At 45.8% G+C, this 21,041-nt stretch overlaps 1 protein-coding gene across 5 annotated transcripts in view; it reads right to left on the reverse strand.

Moving 5' to 3' along the window:
* Positions 1–5,650: 5,650 nt before the first annotated feature.
* Afg1l (AFG1 like ATPase) overlaps positions 5,651–21,041 on the reverse strand; it is a 178,786-nt gene continuing 163,395 nt past the window's right edge. For all 5 annotated transcript variants that reach the window (XM_031346891.1, XM_031346890.1, XM_031346888.1 and 2 more), the window contains 3 exons: positions 10,332–10,472; positions 8,345–8,458; positions 5,651–6,016 (listed from right to left, as the gene is read on the reverse strand). In XM_031346891.1, the coding sequence (XP_031202751.1) occupies positions 5,891–6,016; positions 8,345–8,458; positions 10,332–10,472 (381 nt within the window). In that variant the 3' untranslated portion in view covers positions 5,651–5,890. The remainder of the gene's footprint in view (positions 6,017–8,344; positions 8,459–10,331; positions 10,473–21,041) is intronic.

The raw sequence follows: 21,041 nt of genomic DNA on the forward strand, positions 1-21,041 counted from the left end.
TTTTTTTGCAGAACAGTCCTCTGAAAGATAATTGAGAAGAGTCACACCATAAAAACCAGAACAAGAGTTGTCTGGTTCTAGAAGAATCCAGATCACCTGAGGTCACGTAGGTCACAGTCAGTGCTCCCAAGGCCGACAGCCATTTGCTTGCTGCCGCTGAGATTCCTCCCGAGAGAGATGCTGGACCAGCGTGAGGACAGACTCAAGGCCAGGCAACTCCAAACGCTGAATTTGGAGAATTGACCCCATTCACTTGAGGTTTTTTTCATGTGTGAATTTTACAGGCGGGGAAATGAAGTGTATAGAAGTTAGTGTTTGGCTCCTTCCCGACACATCACTGTGTGTCTTAGCACCTCGGCTCTGGTTTTGTCGTTTTCTGGCCTCAGTTTCCCTTTCTGTGGAATGGGGGTAACAATGCGTGTATCTCAGAGGACAGTCACAAGAACCAACTGGGTTTGTTTATGAAGAACTTGAGAAACACGCCATGTGACTCTTGAATAAGTAAATATGAGCATATCCATTTATTTATGTTACATGTAAAGGTTGTTTCTAAATCCCAGCTAGTTTTCAATTTCTACTGTTCTCACACTTGTAAGGAAGAGCAGAGCGAGTTGGGGAGACAGAGGCTTCAGAAATATTAAAGCATTGCCTTACAATTCAAATGTAAAACCCTACCGAGAAGGATGCATAAATGTGATCCAATTGTACTGTGGCCTCAGAAATGGGTTAAAATTATGTTAAGTCCCCATGTTGTCTACCTCATGATTGTCACCAGTAAATAACACGGACTGCTTCTTAAACATACAAGAGGAATGCAATAGGGCTTTCTAAAAACAGTTTTCCTGTTTCTTCCCAGTTATTTTCTGTCAAGTCCAGGAGCGGGAAGTGAAGTGGGAGGATGCTGCAGGACCTGGCACTGCTGGTCTCCGGCCTCCCGGTCTGGGTCCTGGGGAGCAGAGCTTTATTCCGCAGCAGCACTTGCTTGGTGCTTAGTACCTGCCAAGCACTTCCGGTAAGCCCGTGAGCTCCGGGCTGTCCTGCCACCCCAGGGGAAACACTGGCAAGCAGGGATTCTCACCGACCACAGCCGGAAGAGAGACTAGAGGGAGACTTTCCAGTGTGGGATTGTTACACGCCACATCAGAATTATCCTAACTTGAATATCCCTAACTTGAAATTCAAACCCTGAGCTGCTCCACCAGCTGGGGCTTTGGTGTGCTGACTGACGTTGAAACACGGAAAATTCCATGCCTGATCTCCTATGACAGATCGTGGTCAAAATGTGGGCATGGGGGCTTGGCAGTTAATGATGCTTTCCTCGAGGACCCAGGTTTAGTTCCCAGCAACCACATGACACCTTGCAACCATCTATACCACCAGTTCTAGGGGATCTAATTCCCTCTTCCGGCCTTTGAAGGTTCCAGGCATGTATAACATGGTGCCCACGTACATGCAGGCAAGACACCCACACATGTAATATATAATATAAAATGTAATGAATATATTTAAAATGCGGATGCAGTGGAAATGTCATATAAAATTATTTTGGGGCTATATGTAGAAGGTGTATGTGAAACGTAATTGGTTTTTCTGTTTAAGTTGTAGTCTCATTTCAAAGATATCTCATTATAAGTATGCAAATGCACCAAATCTAAGGAACACTCATCGCTCAGATCCCTCTGGCCCTGAGCACCGGAGTGGCTGCTGAAAGGTCCCCAGCCACCGTTTTCCTTTTTGTATGACTGACATGTTGTTTTCTAGTTTTCAATTTTTCTTGCATGCTGATTTGTGAGGCAGATCTTGGGAAGAGAACAGGATGATGACGGATCACTTCCAGCATGTGTGAACTCCATCCTCCTGCCTCCTGTATGGAGGCAGGACCCTCACAAGGGTCTTGCAGCCCTCCTCTCTGAACCCCACTCCCAACTGAGACAGCCCCTTCTACCACCAGCTCCCCAACAAGGCCTCGGGAGCTGGGGCTCTGGAGGGACAGAAGGGAACGAGAAGTGTGCACCCTGCAGGAATGCAGGCCGAGCCTTGTGCTACGGGTCACCCTACAGACATGGTGTTTTAAAAGCTATCTAAACTCTTTAGTAGCAGAATGACAAGCCACCTCTACTGGGAGCTGACATTACATCAGCGATCCGTGAAGAATGAAATTGTATTCCTAACAGCTGGCCTCAGGCGTGGGGGTGGTCTGTTCGTGTCATCTGCCACACACTGACCACTAGGTTGGTCTGGCTGACATGGCTGGGTAGGTAGGTGTCCTGCTTTTTCTTCTTCAGTCCATCGTCCTTCCTGTAGCTTCTCCCTGTTGAAGACAACCTTCTCCAACAGGGGCCTGCCTTGCTGTCAAGTGTGCACAGAGTGCTGAGTCTTCTTCAGAAATCTCCAAACCTGGACCTTGAAGTGGAGTGGGGACCCTGCCACCAATACCACACACTTGGGAACAGTTCCTTTTCCTGTCCATTTGTCTATCCATCTACACTGTCCTTTTATTAAATGTAAAAAAAAAAAAATGTAGAAAGCAAAAGCTAAGCTTTAGAATTGGAGTGTGGCTAAGTGACAGATGCCTGGCATATGAGGCCTTGGGTTGAGACCCCAGCATTGCACACAGAGACACACACAGAGGCACACACATACACACAGATACACTGAGACACACAAACACACACAAAGAGAGATACAGAGACATACAGAGACACAGAGATATACACAGATACGCTGAGATACACACAGAGCTATACAGAGATACAGAGACACAGAGATACAGATACACTGAGACACACAGATACACACACACACACACACACACACACAATTTAAAAGTGAAGTTAAGCTGTTTCTACTTGAGCTTAGAACAGCAGCTGTGCTGTTAGTGCACGATACTCGCCACAAGTCATGATCAAACAGGGTTCTGGTTTTTTGTTTTTTAAATATTTATTTTATTTATATGAATACACTGTAGCTGTCTTCAGACACACCAGAAGAGAGCATCAGATTATATTACAGATGGTTGTGAGCCACCATGTGGTTGCTGAGAATTGAACTCAGGACCTTGGGAAGAACAGTCAGTGCTCTTAACTGCTGAGCCATCTCTCCAGCCCCAGGGTTCTGCTTATAAACAGTAAAATGACATGAATTCATAGTTGTGAGATGTGAACCTCTGGCCAGGTGACTTCACTCTCCTAAGCCTTAGTTTCCTGATTTATAATTCTCTTCATAGGTCTACTTTTTAAATCAAGATAATTGAACTAGCTAGTATTAACTTGAGACATAGTGAGTTATGTTCTTCAGAAGGTTTTAAAACAGTGTGTGTGTGTGTGTGTGTGTGTGTGTGTGTGTGTGTGTGTGTGTGTATACATGTGTTCAGGTGCCCTTGGAGGCTAGCAGAGAGAAGAGTTACATATTGTGGGTGCTAAGAACCAAACTCAGGTGCTCTGCAAGAGCAGTACACACCCCACTGAGCATCTCTCCAGCTTGAAAACATCTCTTCTCCCTTCATTTATTCTCTTTGGAATGCAGTGTCTCACTTCATTAAAGTATCTTTCAGGTAGTGATATAGGTTCAGTGATGGAGCACTTGTCTAGCATAGGGGAGGGCCCTGAGTTTAGTAGCCAGCACAACAAAAATCCATCTGCCCATCCACCCACCCATCTATTGACCTATCCACCTACCCAACCCATCCATCTATTGACCTACCCAGCCACCCATCTGCCCATCCATCCATCCATCCATCCATCCATCCATCTATCCATCCACCTACCAATCCATTCATCCTTCCATCTATCCAACGATCCCTCCACCTATCCATCCACCCACTCACTCACCCATCCATCCATCCACCCACCCACCCATCTGCCCATGCATCCACCCATCCATCCATCTATCCATCTGTATAAACATGCATACAGTTACACTACATTTAACTTTCAGAAGCCCTAATTCAGACTTTTCCAATGCTTGCCTACTCCACTCATCTGCTTGACATAAAAGAGTTAATATCCAAAATAGAATGATGTGGACAAATCACTAAATGACAAACAGGCTCACAGAATGTATTTACATCGACAGGAGGCATATGATTGACAACTCTCCCAAATGGGTGATTTTCATATCATTGGGGGGAGGTCATAGTTTTTCTTTTCTGAAGAGGAATTAAGGTCTTTAATTTATTATTATTTTTTTATTATATGTGTGTGCGTGTGTACATGCATGGTGAGGACAGGCATGGTGTGGCAGTCAGGATGACACTGAGAAACTGGCTGTGTCCGCTTCCGCTGTGGGCTCCAGGGACTGAACTCCCACTGCCATAGCTGTGTAGCAGGTTCTTTTGTCTGCTGAGCTTCCTCACTGGCCCAGAATTTAAGATTCTCATTTTCTTTTAAAAACAAGATTTTTTCAAAAGTTTATGTATGTGTATGTTTGTCTGTATAGGTGCAGGGGCACGTGCATGTGGTGCCCCTGAAGGCTGGAAGAGGGTATCAGGTCCCTTGGAGTTGAGTCGCAGGTTGTTTTGAGCCACCCATCATGGGTGCTAGGAATTGAACTTTGGTCCTGTGCGAGATCAGCAAGCATCCTAACTACCAAGCCATCTCTCCAGCCCTTTAAAATAACTGCAACCCAATTTCCTTTGCTGATAAAACTCAGCAAAGATGTGTTTTACTTAAATGCGTCAGACAAGCTCAACGAAGGAGAAATCGGCTTTTGTTTACAGAAGATTTGTCAAGTGTCCTTTCCAGTTTTCTACAAGGCCCAACTCTGCAACTCAGGAACAAGGACTGGGAGTGGACTCTGCAGTGTAAGCAGATGCTGGTGAACAGTGGGAGCTCGGGTGATGGCGGGTGGTCCACGCCGCTGTGGGTGTGGCTCTGGCTCTGCCTCCTCCAGCACTCAACCTGTCCCGATCCTGGTACCTGCCCCACCTTGACTGTCTGTCAGAGGGGAGACCTGCCTATTAGCTGGAATTTTCCACTTGCTCCTTACCTTGTGTGGTTTTACAACCCACGTCGTCATGGGATCAGGTACTGCCTGCCAACCTAGATCTACGGGATTAGACACATGTTCTTTCTAGCTGGGGAAACCTCAAGGCCCGAAAGTTATTGCCATTCATAACCAAACAAGAAACAGAAATACGAGGCCAATGTAAAATGCTTTTTCCTTCAGTATATATTCAGAAAGCTTTCTTTGTTTTAACCCAAAGAGTAGGATTCTGCCTGCTTCTTAGAGTGAATGTATTTCTAAGGTGTGACTAGGGTGCAGCTGAAGCTTGAAGGTGCACAGGCGTCTTGCATTCTCTGCCTGTTTGTACACTCATGATTCGGTCAGTGCCAACACATCAGGTTTTGCTGTAATCTTTAAGAGTGATGATTCTGAGCTGGCAAGATGGCTCAGTGGATAAGAACACTGACTGTTCTTCCGAAGGTCCTGAGTTCGGATCCCAGCAACCACATGGTGGCTCACAATCACCTGTAATGAGATCTGACACTCTCTTTTGGTGTGTCTGAAGACAGCTACAGTGAATGATGCCAGAGCGAGCGGGCCATGTTCAATTCCCAGTAGCCACACACATGATGGCTCATGGCCATCTGTACAGCTACAGTGTACTCATACACATAAATAAATAAAATAAATCTTAAAAAAAAAAAAGAGTGATGATTCCACTTTATGATGCAGAAATAACTCCAAATAAATGTGAATCTATAAAGGAGAGACTTTGTCAGTGTGCCCCTCCGCTTGCCTCAGACGCAGCCGTCCAGAGGGCAAAGTGCATTGACGATAAGGAAATGATCCCATCGCATTTCGCAGTGACATCTTGCAGTGATGTCTCACTGTCTCGCAGCCTTAACCAGTCACCTTTTTTTTTTTTTAAATCTTGTGAAAGTGACAGTTACTTCTTGCTTCTGTCCCCTTCAATCCAGTACTGCTCCGTCTGCATCTCTGTGAGCCGGGAAATGGTGCGCTGAAAGGCGAAGATTTCCTCCTCCCCTGTAAACATGGAGAGCCCCGCGGAGTCCTGTGAACAGACAGACAGACAGACAGAAGCCATCCCTGTGAGAACTGCTACTCTGAAGGAAGACTTGCAGAAATAAATCCTGTTTTAAAGAAACCTTCGGCCTTATCGATTTAGATAATATATTTTTCCATAGACAATCTTCTCAGATGAGAGTAAAGTGTCAACCGATCTAAACCAATAGACAATCAATAAAACCAGGAAGAAAAAAAGGAAAAATACCAGATCAAAGCCAAGTACAGAAGGTTTTGCTCAGAATGGAGGTTCACTGCAAACTCTTAAGGAACATGCTAGAAAGAAATCTATCTCCAAAAGCAGCCAATAGCAAAAATGATTAATTTGCCAGGCATGGTGATTTGCCCTCTAATCCCGAACTCCATAAGTTAAGACAGGAAGATTGAGAGTTCAAAACAACACTCTGTTTTACTCCCTCCCCCACACCCCACAAAAAAAATAAGAGAGAAAAAAAAAGCCCGGTAGTTCTAATAATCTCAGAAGCTCCTGAAGACAGCCTCTAAGGAGCCCTTTCTAGGCTAAGAGACTGGAGGTCCTGTGAGAGACCTGGAGAGCCTGCCTGAAATCCAACTTTGTAAAGAGTACAGAGCTGCTTTGGTCGGCTGTGAGGCCGGGCAGCACCCTTAGGGCTGAGAATATCAACATGGCGTGTGGTCATGAGGATGGCTTTGGATTTTCCCTTCTCTCCTTGAGGGTTTGCTCTTAAATTCTTTCAGAGAAAATGTCTATGCTCCTAAACTCATCTTCCCCGCTGGGACCCTGTGACTCTAGGACTCTGAGGACACATTCCCTGATGTTCTCCACGATGGCCTGAGCTCACTTGGGCCCATGTCTCAACTCTGACTCTTGCAAACATGCTAAGAGCCTCTGCTAAGAAACTAGTTTGACCGACTAGCCCCTCCGGTACAGTCCTTGAAATCAACATGGGCCATGACTGCGTAATAGGCATGGCACTTTGAGAGGCAACACTGCTGTGGCTCCCACACAGAGGGTTTAAGCAGTTAATCCTATACCGCTATGTTTGTGTCTTCCAAAATGTCCATGTTGAAACCTTAGCCCTCGCTGGAGAGATGGCTCGGCACTTAAGAGCACTGACTGCTCTTCCAGAGGTCCTGAGTTCAAATCCCAACCACATGGTGGCTCACAACCATCTGCAATGACATCTGATGCCCTCTTCTGGTGTGTCTGAAGACAGCTACAGTATGCTTATATATAATAGTAATAATAATAAAAAGAAGACACCTTAGCCCTCATGTGACTGAGCCTTGGGGCTCTGTTGATTAGGTCTTGAGAGTAGGAACCTCAAGAACAGCAATGGTGTCTACATAAAAGAAGACCCAGGGTGACCCTTCCTCTCCTCCTTCTGCCACGTGAGGCGTTTGACAGAATAACTTGTCCTCACACTCGGACTGTGAGGGACAGCTTCTGTGGTGGGCACACCATATACGTTGTGATTTTTTGCTAAGCGGCCTGAAGAGTCACACAAAGCAGTCCTGTTTTCAAAGTTTACCCGAGGATGAATAATGTCCATTCAAGTGGACAAGAATTTACTGTCGGGCCTGGAAGAATGCTGTCCCCATTCTTGAGGTCAAATGGGGGCAGTTAATTTTTTTGAGGTTTAATTATCTTTTATTTTATATGCGTGGATGTCTTGTCTGCGTGGGTGTCTATGAGCCATGCAGCATGGAAGTCCAAAAAGTGGATCAGATCCCCTAGAACTTGTTGGCTGCCATGTCGGGGCTGGGAATCGAACCCAGGTCTTCTGGAAAAGCAGTCAATGCTCTGAATCACTGAGCCATCTCTCCCATCCCAGTGTTGGCAGTTTAACTTTGACTAATAGGTCAGTGGTTTCATAGCTGATCAATATACGCCCTAATCCCTTCACAGAAGAAGGGAATCCTTCTGATTTGCCTGGAATGAATCCACAGTTCAAACTCCAGAAAAAACCCAGACCATATCAGTCCATTTCCTACAGAATATCCCTAAGCCTGGCACCCAGAGGTGCTCTCTCCATAAGTGTTTCCTTAATAAACAGTCTGGGACTAAGGTGTGACTGCCTTTTTTTAAGCTGGGATTTGCTTGGCTCCCTATGGGACTCTGTTTCTGCTATGTGAAGACGAAGTGGGGGCTTACATAATCAATAGGGGCTCTAGGACGAGACTCTCTCAATGTGCTGAAATTGAGACAAGCTGGCTGGACAGCATCGCTCGATGGTTAACTAGACATTGCATTACTTCTGCAAAACTGTGGCATGCATCAAACTCTGAACCACTGAGCTATTTTATAATAAAGCACAATGAAGTTTGTATCACCTACCTGGCTCAGCCCCAAATCGTCCATCAGTATTCTGCTTTGGTCCGACTCACTGGCCTGAGGCTGATGCACAAACAAGCTTGAGATAGGAGCCGAAGCACAGCAGATTATGCGCACCTGGACCGGGAAGAGAGGACAGTGGGACTCTGCTTACAAGATAAAACCTGTCTGTCGTTACATATAGAGCTCGGGTTTTTGCTTTTACAATGTCTGTGCTTTTTCCTACTCGTTCATACTTACGTGATGTTTGAAAACCACATAGCACTTACTGACACATTTCCACACAGCTTAGACCACACTGTGAAGCAGACAGCCGGGGTAGGGTTAGGGGTGGGGCGGGGGCGGGAGAAGGGGCTCAAGGAAACCCCAGGCCTGTGGCAGTCTCAGTCCAGGCCCCAGGTCCTACTCTGGTGGTCTTCCTTTATGTCTCTTGTTTGGATGTCCCAGGCCCCTCCAAAGCTCATGTTGAAACCTCCCAATACAGGACTAGTGACAGTAGCACACTGGGGTCATGACAGTTCTACAAAGATCTGCCTGGACACTTTTCTCTGTTTAATATTTATTTTCGATCATGTATGTCTGTGTGTCAGTGTGTGCGTGGGTGCCCATATAGAGCTCAGAAGGGGATGTGGGATCCCTGGAGCTGGCGTTAGAGGCAGTTGTAAGTGCCCACCGTGGGTTTGGGTTCACTGGAAGAGCCATGCTCATTCTGAGCCATGCAGCTCTCTCTCCAGACCTTGTTTTCTATAAGTGTCCTGCAGGGCACTCTTCAAAGAGAATTACATCAACTTCCTCTCATTATCTCAGTATTAGGAGAGTGGGCAGACATGAGCACAGCTTGAAAACAGTTTGTGTCTTTTATATATTTTATGTCCATTGGTTTATCATACTTGTTCTTCATGTCATTTTATTCTTTCAGATATATGTAGCTCAGGCTAGCCCCAAACCCATTATATTCCCCCCTCTTCCTCCCACACACCAGAATTATAGGCATGTATACCATGTAGCTCAGGCTATTCCCCAACCCATTATATTCCTGCCTCTTCCTCCCACACACCAGAATTGTAGGCATGTACACCACACCCAGCTCCAAATCATATCCCTCCTGATGTTTATAGAATCCAGATTTGTTGTGAGTCTTTCAAAAATCACCATTCAAGTAAATAATCGATCTTTTAAAACAACATGTTGACTTTCAGGCCTGCATTCCCATTTTATTTTTAATAAATCCTTCAATTACAATTGGTACTTTTTCCATTACTTAAATGGATATGTCTCATTTCACAAATCTTCATGAATACATACTAGAATAATGTCCGCTTCAATAACGCCCTCAGTTTCTGAAATAAGATAATTGTGGCCATGCTTTAAAAGAGAATAAAATCTCTGAGTACGTGCTTCAGTTAGACTAAATGTTGGGGTACACACTGCCAGGTAAAGCTTCTACTTTAAAGAAGTGAGGAGCTCGGTCTCTCACACGAGGAATGGAGCTCGATCTCCACAGACAGGACATCCATGTTGCTCGGGCCCCGGGCCCCTGGATGGAGACCACTGCATCTCAGTCACCACTGTCTTTCAGCCTAGCATCTTGCTCGGGATCTCAGAGGCCACTGAACGGATGAGTAAATGAAGCATTAAACTCTCCCAGCTTCTTTCTGTTCATCCCTCCTTTCCTACAAAAATCCCCTCAGTTTTAGAATTACTGCTTAATTCTGAGCAGAGACTGGGGAGGGAGCTCTTGAGTGGGTTAAACTGTTTTTACTGTGGGCATCTCCATAGGGGTGCACTATGCAGAGGGGCTCACCTGGATTGTCATCTGCCACACGTCTTCCTCACAAAGTCATGCAAGTATCATTATTACCCTTCACTTCTACAGACGGCAGCCCGACCTCAGAGGCCGAGCCAGTCTCCAGGACAGACAGCCTGGTGCCAGGCTCTGCTCCCTAACCACTAGGCTAGACTGCGTTTTGTGGGCGGCACCTGCCCTTACCTTGAAGTCATAGAAGTTATCAATGAGAGTGATGAATCTTCGAGCTTGCGTCCTCTTTGCCAGTGAGAACTGTGGAATGTTTCGTATGATTACCGTATCAAAATTCTTTGATAATTCCAAATAGTCACTTGCTCCAAGCGGCTGTAAGTAAAACAGAGAGAAGGGAGCTGTGGTCGTCGTTGGAAAGCTTGTCACAGAGGGATTTAGATGGTGACTTTAGGGTGACTAGACCCTATGAGGCAGTTTTTGAAGGCCAGGTAAGGATGCAGGCATGTACACGACCCTTGCCTTCCCCCACCCCACGTCTCCATTCCCAGACCTTGTGCCTGACCCTGGCTGAAGCCACAGCACTCTCTGTAGCGGTGGGATAGTTCCAGGCTTCGGTGAGGGAGCTTCTGGTCTAACCCTGATACTCTCCCAAGGCCCCTCCTGCTGAGGAGGGCTAACTGTGCCAGCTCTGCCCACTGCTTTTTGCTTTCCGAAATTTTCTTTATTTACATTTCAAATGATCTCTCTTTTCCCAGTTTCCCCTCTGGGGGTGGGGGGAAAGCCTGCTCACCAACCCATCCTCTCCCACTTCCTGGCCCTGGCATTCCCCTGCACTGGGGCACAGAACCTTCCCAGGACCAAGGGCCTCTCCTCCCGTTGATGACCGACTAGGCCATCCTCTGCTACATATGCTGCTGGAGCAGATATCCCCTCCCTCGTATCAGGCAAACATTTCTGTGCTCACTCGCATAAAGAAAATAAAGCATATTCTAGGCTCTCTCTTCTGTAGAAACAACAGTTGCTGAGGAAACGTGAAGTTGCCTTCAGCGTGTGCAGCCTGGGATGACAGAAATGTTCAAGAGGACGGTGCTGACGGCTGTGACACAGTGGGCTTGCCCTACGTTCCTGCCGGACCCCATGGCTACAGTAGTAAAGTCTGTGTTCCATTTCATTTTACCACGTTAAAAATCCCATATTAGGCCAGAGATAGAGAACAAGATGACTTCCTTCTTGACAAACACCAGAAAGAAGAATGAAATGTACTAATTAGTGAAAACTTTTCCAAAGGAGGTAAGCACCAACAAAATGGATTTAAAATATAAAGCGGGAACTTTGTGAGCTGGGGCGGGGTTCGTTTGGTGTAGTGAGTGCCTCACATGCAGAAAAGCCCTGAGAGCCACCCCAGTGTTGTGTAAAGCCGGTGTGGTGATCCCTGGGTTTCGTCACTTGGGAAGAGGAGGAAGAGGATCAGGCCAAGGTCAGCTGGGGCTCCAAAGTGAGCTTGAGGTCAGCCTCAGACACTTGAGATTCATCTCAAAAAACATTAAAGAATGAAAACAGGCCATGAATGATGGCGCATGCCTTTAAAATTCCAGTACTGGGAGGCAGAGAGAGGTGACTATAAGTTCAAGGACTGCCTGGTCTACAAAGTAAGTTCCAGGATAGCCAGGGCTACAGAAAGAGACCCTGTCTCAAAAACAAAACAAAACAAACAAACAAGAAAGGAAACAAAGAGGGTTTTTAATTAGTAAATATTTTACACAGTGGCTTTGTTGTTTAAATGTCTACAACACTCAAAGGAAAACTCAGGACTGAATCTGGTGAGCTACTTAAGTGCTTATTAATTAAAAGTGTTATGTTTCATCTGGCAAGGCAATTGAGGGGTTGGAGAAGCCGGCCCCGTTCCTTGCAGTCAGGTGGCCTTGAGCAGATTGCTCTGAAGCTTGGTTCCTTCACTAGTGAACCAGTGAAGGAGATGCTATCTAGCAGGCTGGTCCTGAGGACTCTTGACTATCGAGTAAATGCTCAGGAAATGCTGGCCACTTACAGATTCATGGAAGAGGACACATGGGACACTCCTTGCCTGCCACATTCAGTGCACAGCTATGGCCCAGTAACAATTCAGTAATCCTTTCATGAGGTCATGAGGTCATGAGGTCATGAGGTCATGAGGTCATGAGGTCAGGTAGCCTCGGTGAGTGAACAGCTGTACTGACCCAGTCTGTCCTCCAGGAAAGGACACTGCTCCCTCCAGCTCTTCCTACCACGCTCCACACGGCCTCTGCCCATGAAGTCATATGTAGGTGACAAACAGCTTCTGTACCTTGTCCTCAATGCATGGCCAAGGGCGGAGCCCAGGCCTACACTATGTTCGCCCTTACAGGGTACATAGGATGTAGGAAGTGCTTAATATTTATGAAATGAATCAGTAGAGAGATATACTGATAACATGTCAGCCTGTCAGGGGAGGAGGCCAGTTCTTTTGAACTCATTGGTCTCCAAACACATACACACAGACACACAGACACACAGACACACAGACACACACACACACACACACACACACACACACACACCAGATTTCATTATGTAGCTCTGGCGACTTAAGACTTTGCTCAGTCAATCAGGCTGGCCTCAAACTCACAGAGATCCATCTGTTACTGCCCCCTGGGTACTGGGGTTAAAGGTATGCATCACCATGCCTAGATGCCAGATAATTGTTTCTCATTGTATATAACATACAGAATCAGATGTTCTCACTGAACCACATATTGCTGATAGTGCTGTAAGCCACACAAATGGTATCACTTTTGATGTATGCCAGGCATCATGGAGACTATAGGAAACTATATATATAGATAATGCTGCCACGCAACCCCTGGCTTTCTGGCATTCAGTGTTTAAAATGTTTGGAACCATTCAATGTATTAATTTAAAAAACATTCTAGAAAATTACAAGCTAAGACATCTGACATGTTTTTGGAGACATGAAGGATGCCCATGTGGGGTGGCCAAAGCCTGGAAATGGCTCCAGGTGTTCCTGCATGCTTGTGATTATCCAGGGCTATTAGAAAGAGGCATACGGCAGTTTCAAGTTCTAAGCTTAGGTCTCAACACCTAAGCTTTGTGCATACCTAGGTCGACTGCTGCAGAGCACACAGAAAGGCTAATTGCCTGGGCCAGCATAAAGCTGGCAGGTCCCCAACAGACAAGAGTCCAACTCAGATCAGCAAAACTGCAGATGCCAAAGCTAGTCCAACAGAGATCAAAAGAACGTCCCAGCTGACCAGGACACTAGAGGGCAGGAATAAATGCTTATTGTTTTAATCCACTGAGTTTGGGGATGATTTATTATGCAGCAATAGCTAAAGGAACCATTCTCACTAGAGAGAGCTAATACAGAATTCTATGTTCTCATTATCGATAACAAGTTCAGCACATGTAGAAAAATATGGCCTAGATTTTTTTAGTTTTACATTACGGGTAAAAATATGTAATTATATATTCAGTGATCTACTTGATGCCACTGATTCCTGTATTGACTTCAAATTTTATGCCATAGTATACAGTGTATTTCCAGAAATAAAGCTTATGAATTACTACACACAGGAGTCAAGTAAAAAAGTTAGAAAATTATGTAGCATCCTGAGAGGGTGCAGGAAGACTTGGGAGTGACAGACTGAAAGCGGAGAGTCTCGAGGAAAGAATAGACTGACGTGAAGAGGGCGTTAGGGGAGATCAGCATCTTAAGAGCACTCCTACAGAAATATGAATGTGGGGTTTGAATTGACAATTCACAGAACGGGAAATCTACATGAAGTGTAAGAGCTACGAGACAAGTGAAGAAGATCCAAAATCGCTGAAGAAGGATGAAAGGACATCGACAGCCCATGTCTCATATACTGGTGTTGCAAAGGAAATAAAGAGCTGCCCCTGTAGGCAAGCATTGACCACGCCCCCAGCTGAGGACCAGGTTCATTCACTTGTTCCAGAAAACGAAGAGCCCTTTACAGGGTATAAACTTGACCCAGCTACTTCTAGAAAACAGCAGGACAAAGTAATTGAGATCCAACAAAAGACTCTGTGTGCACATAGGGACACTCGGGGCCGTGCACGCAGGGACACTTGGGGCTGTGTGCACACAGGGACACTTGGGGCTGTGTGCATAGGGACACTTGGATCGGTGTAGCCAAACTCGACCTTACATCCTATGGGGAAAGTGAGCAAATAAGGAGACATGCAGATAAGACATTGCCAACAACAATGGTGTTGTTAAAATAAAAAATATTTTATGGTATGGAAACATTTACACCTATGAGAAACATTGAGTGGAAGAAGTGTAATGTAAGTTTACAATTGTATTAAGATGTGTGTTTCACCCAAACGATTTAAGTAGGAAAGGGACCAACTGCTAACTGCAAATACACTAAGAATTGTGTTGAGAGCTTCATTTTAAAAAAAAATTCTATATTTTACAAAAGAAGTAAAATGCATTATAACAAAAGGGAATAAAACAGAATGATGCTAAGCAGTGCTAAATATCTTTACTAATTCCTATTTATAATTTCAACACTGCGTATGTGTTGTGTGTGTGTGTGTGTGTGTGTGTATGTGTGTACATGCATGCTCACATGCACGTGCACAATGTATCTGAGGAGCCATGTGGAAGTCAGAAGGCAGCTGTGGAGTCGGTCCTGTCCTTCCACCTTTACTTGGTTCCAGGGATTAGACCCGGCTTCCGGGTTCACAGGAGCGCCTCCACCTGTGGTGTCTACTTGCTACGCCATCTCAGATTCAGCTACCCAGTCCTCTGCAGACTCCCCAGTACTAAAGTAAAGTCAATGTATAAAATATGCAGCACAAATACAAATCCAATCACACACCACATGGCGATGCTTTTGGTCAACGGTGGGCTATATACAGCAGGGGTCCATGGAATTATAAAGGAGCTGACACTGTCCTGTATCTTAGTAGCTTTGTGTACCCTTTCTACACTTACACACAAACACTTACTCCCATGTTTCAAGCGTCTTTGGTATGATTCAGTGCAGTGATCCACTGTGCAGGTTGGTAGCTCAGGAACAATAGATTCTCCATTGAGCTTATGTTTTTGTGAGCACATTCTACGGTGTTCGCGTGACAAAAGTGCTTACGGAAGCATTTCTCAGAGCCCATACTGACATCAAGGAGTATGTGACTGCACTGAAAAACTTGAAAGGTTATAAATGTCTTCAGGTTTGCCATTGCTACCTTTAATATATCACTGTACAAGACTGGGCGGCCAGGACAGACACTCACTGCTCTCTTACCTCCTTCAGTCCCTAATGGAAAGAAAAAAAGGCTTGCCTCTTATGTAAGTCACAAACACAAGGCTTTCCAGCTGTGCATGATGGCACAGGTCAATAATCTCAGCAATTGGGCAGTATAGGCAAAGGGATCAGGTGTTCAAAATCATATATCGTAGGCTTGAGGCCAGCCTGGGTTAGGTGAGAGCCTGTCTAAAAATAATACATAAACAAGAGACTTCTAAGTCAATTACAACTTGGGTGCAGAATAATATAAAATTCTATACGGACTCTGAAAGCACAGCGACCTGACCACAGTAACATAAAACTAACGGGCACACACGGGATGTCCCGGCCGCTGCAGATACCTGGGTCTTCATGACGCAGTGGCTCATCCTCCTGTGTAAGTAAGCTGCAGCACAGGATACTTTCTGCAACCATAACTGATATTGTGAATTCATGCAATGTGCCCTATGAATAATTAAAGCCCATGATTACTTCTGAGTACTAAATGGCACTTCACTTAGTAGTATCCTTGAGTATGTTATTCAAGTAGCATTATCTACAGCGGGTTCTTCTGATAGATAATGATGACATTCTCCGTCTTTCTACCTGAACAATTAAAAAGTTTAATAGTCTTTGATGCGGCTGGTTATCTGGATAATTTTCGAGACAGGAACAATTAAAATCCACTTATTCGATGGTTTGTGCATTCCCCACTATTGTCTCAAACTCTTTGTTTCTGTGGAAACCTGATGGAAACTTAAGGAACTTTAAATCTATAATGAGTTTGCAAAGAGCGTTTGTTTTCCTTAATTACCGGGAGTGTACAGCTGCATCACACGTAGCAGTTTCTCTGGCAAACTTTGAGGAATAAAGAGCTCGCTTGCTGGCATCTTTCTCCGGTGTGAGGAATAGCACAGCTGTCTGCTTTGGGTTTGACCCTGGTGCCAGGAGTGGGGCTTTTCTCATGCTCCGCCCCCAGCGCTGCCCACTGCCCTACCGTAAGCAGCTGTCCACTTCCCCATCCGCACTGGAGCTGCGAGCTGAGGTTCTTTCTCCTGGCCTTACTATAAAGCTTATTCTGCTCAAGTAGGATGATTATCATGTCAGGCTCTGTCTAGATTATGCCATCCTACGAGTCACTCTTCATCCATTTAGCCTTTTTAGAAATCTCTTGCAGCAGTACTGGAGAGCATCTCATTGACCAAGTATGTATGGCATCGTGCTTTGTTTACAAGGGGAATGGCCACACCTCAGCTCATAAACTACCCTAGGAATGAATGTTTGATGGGAGTTTGAGTAAATGTGGCCTTCTCAAAACAAACCAAAAGACCACATGAGTTGATGCTATTCAACAACATTTAGCTATCAAATTCCAAATCTGTAATTAGAAAACAGAGCACTGAAATCTATGAGTAAAGTATTTCCCCCAAGAGTCAGATGGGAGACATCTCAGGAACACGAGACTCTAAGACCAGCGAGGGAATACTTTACTATGCTAGGACGCTGCACCATCTCCTACAGATTCTCTCCTAAGGTGAGAATCTTCTTGGGCATGCTTTGTGAAGGTCATTTCAAGGTTGGAAGGTAAATTCTAAGTCTGCCAGATCTAGCCCCTATCAGTGCTTAATGCAGGATTCCTGGGAGCGACGTTCTAACAGTAAGCCTGTGGAAACATAAACCTCGCGACCCTGAACGAGCCTGGTGTAATAAAGAACTCTCCAATTTCTGCAGGAGCATAACTTCTGGAGATTCTGGGACTGAAAACCCCCTCATAGCCTGTGTCACACCAGGCAGCTCATCCAAGAGCTCCCACGTGACAAGCATGCTTAGTCGGGTCCTGGGAGACTTTCGGCCTAGCCAAGGAGAAGAGAGTAGGAAGTTCGGTGATAGGTGGGAAGCAGCTGGCTTACACAGCCAGTGGGGTGGGGGGTGGGGTGCGGGGAAGAAGAAGATGCAGTGCAGTTAGAAGTGGCATTGGAAGAGCAGGAAGAAGGGGCTGGAGAGATGACTCAGCCAAGAGCACTTGCGGCTCTTCCCAGGGACCTGAGTTCAGTCACTAGTGCTCACATGAGGCAGTGTTAACTCCAGCTCCAGAGGATCTGATGCCCCCTTCTGGCCTCCATGGGAAAACACACACACATACAGCACACCCTCACACAGATCCACATAAATAAAATAATCGTTTAAAAAGGAATATGACGAACTAGGAAACCATTATCAGTAGGCTCATAATTACTAATAAGAATCACTGAATATAAACACCAGTGCAACCCAGGAAAACACATAAAGCCCACAGCAGCAGCTCCATGGGGTGGGTTATAGGTAGAACCTGCGATCGATCGAGATCATCTGACCACAGTTCCTTAAACAGTCGGCTGAGCAGGATGGGATAGCCAGGTGCTTCATACACATCCAAGATTTGTGGAAACATAAGGAGCTGGGTTCATCTATAGTGCAGATTGAAAATGGCGGATGACTTAAAGTGGCTCAGAGACAGTCATTCGGGCACTCAAACGCATCCACAGAGAGAATGCTCTGCCTGGGTAGTTTATAAACTACCCAGAGTTTTCAGCTATGGTGTGAGGCACAGTGAGGAGGCAGCGTGGAGTCTATGATAAACACAGCCACCTCTTCTGCTGGAAGACTGGCGAGTAAGGGCTTTCTCAGACGCTGCTAAGCATGGCCTGGTGGCGCCCCCTACTGGGCAGTGAGCGGCCTCTCTACACAGTCCAGCCAGTTCTTAAGTTTACAGTTGTACTGGCTAGTTCTGTGTGTCAACTTGACACAAGCTGGAGTTATCACAGAAGGGAGCTTCAGTTGGGGAAGTGCCTCCATGAGATCCAGCTGTGGGGCATTTTCTTAATTAGTGATCAAAGGGGTAGGGCCCCTTGTGGGTGGTGCCATCCCTGGGCTGGAGGTCTTGGGCTCTATAAGAGAGCAGGCTGAGCAAGCCAGGAGAAGCAAGCCAGTAAGGAACATCCTTACTGTTGGTAATAAACAGCAATGTGGAAGTAAGCCGAATAAACCCTTTCCTCCCCAACTTGCTTCTTGGTCATGGTGTTGTGCAGGAATAGAGACCCTGACTAAGACAACAGTTAAGATGTTCCTTTTCATTTGTTTTAAGAAGCCACCCGAAGACGTTGGACTACTAGATTCTCTTCCTCATGGCCCCCTTGTTCTTCAGGCCAACCAGGTTCCAGAAAAAATGGGAATAAGTTAAATGAGTTGACCAGTGTACTCCACTCAGGGTTTTATGTGTCCTCCGCATCAGGAACATAAATAACAAGTCTTGAGTTGTTGGGGTTTTTTTTGTTTGTTTGTTTGTTTGTTTGTTTTGCCAGAGACATACCATCTATGTATGTGATTGCTTCTGTAATTAGCCCTGGCACGTGGGGGGTTGAGAGTGTGGGATGAGGTTACAGGAATAAATCTAGGGCCTGGTATGCTCTAAACACAGGTTCCACCTCCAAGCCTCACCCCAGGCCACACTGGCTAGGGCCACTATGTCTCAGTTTTTATTGATGGACTGGGCAGAATGGGGAATCACAGGCAGCATCTTAGCTTAGTCTCCTCAGGGCCATAGTCTAAAGGCAATTTAACACAATCCTCAGCGGTTAGACACATCGAGTTACCTCTCTAAAACGATAAAGGACTAGCTAGCCACGCAAGCCAACTAGTTCTCTGAAAAATGTGAATCTGGATATTAGTAACTGCAAAAAAAATGTGAACTGATATTAGATGCTGCAAAAAAAATATTAGAGTTATTTCATAAACTCATTTATTAAAATGACCCTATAACAATCCCTTCCTTTTTTCACTCAGAAAAACCTTTTATCAGCTGGCTAACCATTCTTATGAATGTCTCACACAGAGGATGATGGTATTTGATTATAGAGACTGTAGTAGATGACAAACAGTACGGCCAACGCTGGAATGTTTCCATTTTTCCCCTGTTCATTTTTAAATGGAATGCGTTTAGCCAGACATCTATAGGAGATTGGTGAAGGAATTGGCAACACCATGCCTCTGCCCAAATGACAAGTCAGCCCCTGCAGAGTAGCACATGGCCACTTACATAACAGAGCCTCCTGGTCGCCCCTCAGCAGAGGGCAGCATTTGCTTTGTCTGAGATAGAAGGCCAGTAAGGGTGTCTGGCTCTGGGAGCTTTCCAGAAATTTGGGAGACTGTTCACAGGATGCAAGGTCAGGTCCTGGCCCCACCAGCAAAGGGTTTGCACAGGTATGTCAACTTGGGGGGAGTGGGGATGCAAGACAGGGAAAATGCTTTAGATCATGAACTTGTATTAAATACCAGGATTCTAACGTCTGAACACAGGAAGCTGTGTAAGGCAGAGGCCTCCTTCCATGTGCTTTGTTTGTGGCTAGACGGTTTGGGTTTTTGCTGTTGTTTTGGTTTTGGTTTTCCTTGAGGGTGTCACCTGGGAACAAACTGATTCCTCTTGGTCTTGGATGTTTGAAAAGTTCAATCAGTCCTGGAAACAAAGTGAGTGTCTCTGTGAGTTATTATCCTTCCACCCATCCTTCTGCTTCCCACATCATCAAAGTATTAGGTAAAGGTGTGCATTCATCTGAGTGAGGCTGAGCGCCTCACTACACTGCTGAGTATGCAGAGGCCAAACCCTTCAAGCCATGGACAACACTGTGGATAACATAATTCATCCATCTTCTTGCCTAGAACACAACCTTGAATTATCTGCAACCCAAATCCTATCAAAAGACAAACATTCAAGGAAACCCTGAACAGCCTTAGCCTACCCAGTTCTAAAACTTAAAACCTTTTCTGGTTTGAGAGATGCTCAGGGATGCAGACGTGTGGGACGCGGCTCTGGTTTGAGAGATGCTCAGGGATGCAGATTGTGGATGCGGCTTTGGCCTCACAGCTCTAGCTTTGTGAGGGATTCTTCTAGATGAAGTTAACCGAGGTGGGAAAGCCTAGCAGAACGAGGACAGTGCTACTTCAGGGCTGGGGTCCTGGACTGAATAGGCAGGAAACCCCAGAACCTGCCTGTCTATGCCTCTTCCCTGCTGGGACCACAGTCGCATGCATGCCACCAAGCCTGGCTTTTTGACATGACTGCTTAGGAGCCAACTGTGCTTCTGGCAAGCATCCTACTGAGTGACCCCACCCAGGCTTCAAGACTACATACTTTGGCTTCCTTTCCTTTCTGCTGCTTGTGTTTGCTTTTGAGACCATCTAGTGAGGCTCTGCATAGTCCTGGAGACCATCTAGTGAGGCTCTGCATAGTCCTGGAGACCATCTAGTGAGGCTCTGCATAGTCCTGGAGACCATCTAGTGAGGCTCTGCATAGTCCTGGAGACCATCTAGTGAGGCTCTGCATAGTCCTGGAGACCATCTAGTGAGGCTCTGCATAGTCCTGGAGACCATCTAGTGAGGCTCTGCATAGTCCTGGAGACCATCTAGTGAGGCTCTGCATAGTCCTGGAGACCATCTAGTGAGGCTATGCATAGTCCTGGAGACCATCTAGTGAGGCTATGCATAGTCCTGGTGACCATCTAGTGAGGCTATGCATAGTCCTGGAGACCATCTAGTGAGGCTCTGCTTAGTCCTGGAGACCATCTAGTGAGGCTCTGCATAGTCCTGGAGACCATCTAGTGAGGCTCTGCATAGT

This window comes from Mastomys coucha, unplaced genomic scaffold, assembly GCF_008632895.1.
Source record: "Mastomys coucha isolate ucsf_1 unplaced genomic scaffold, UCSF_Mcou_1 pScaffold3, whole genome shotgun sequence".
NCBI classification, from domain to species: Eukaryota; Metazoa; Chordata; class Mammalia; order Rodentia; family Muridae; genus Mastomys; species Mastomys coucha.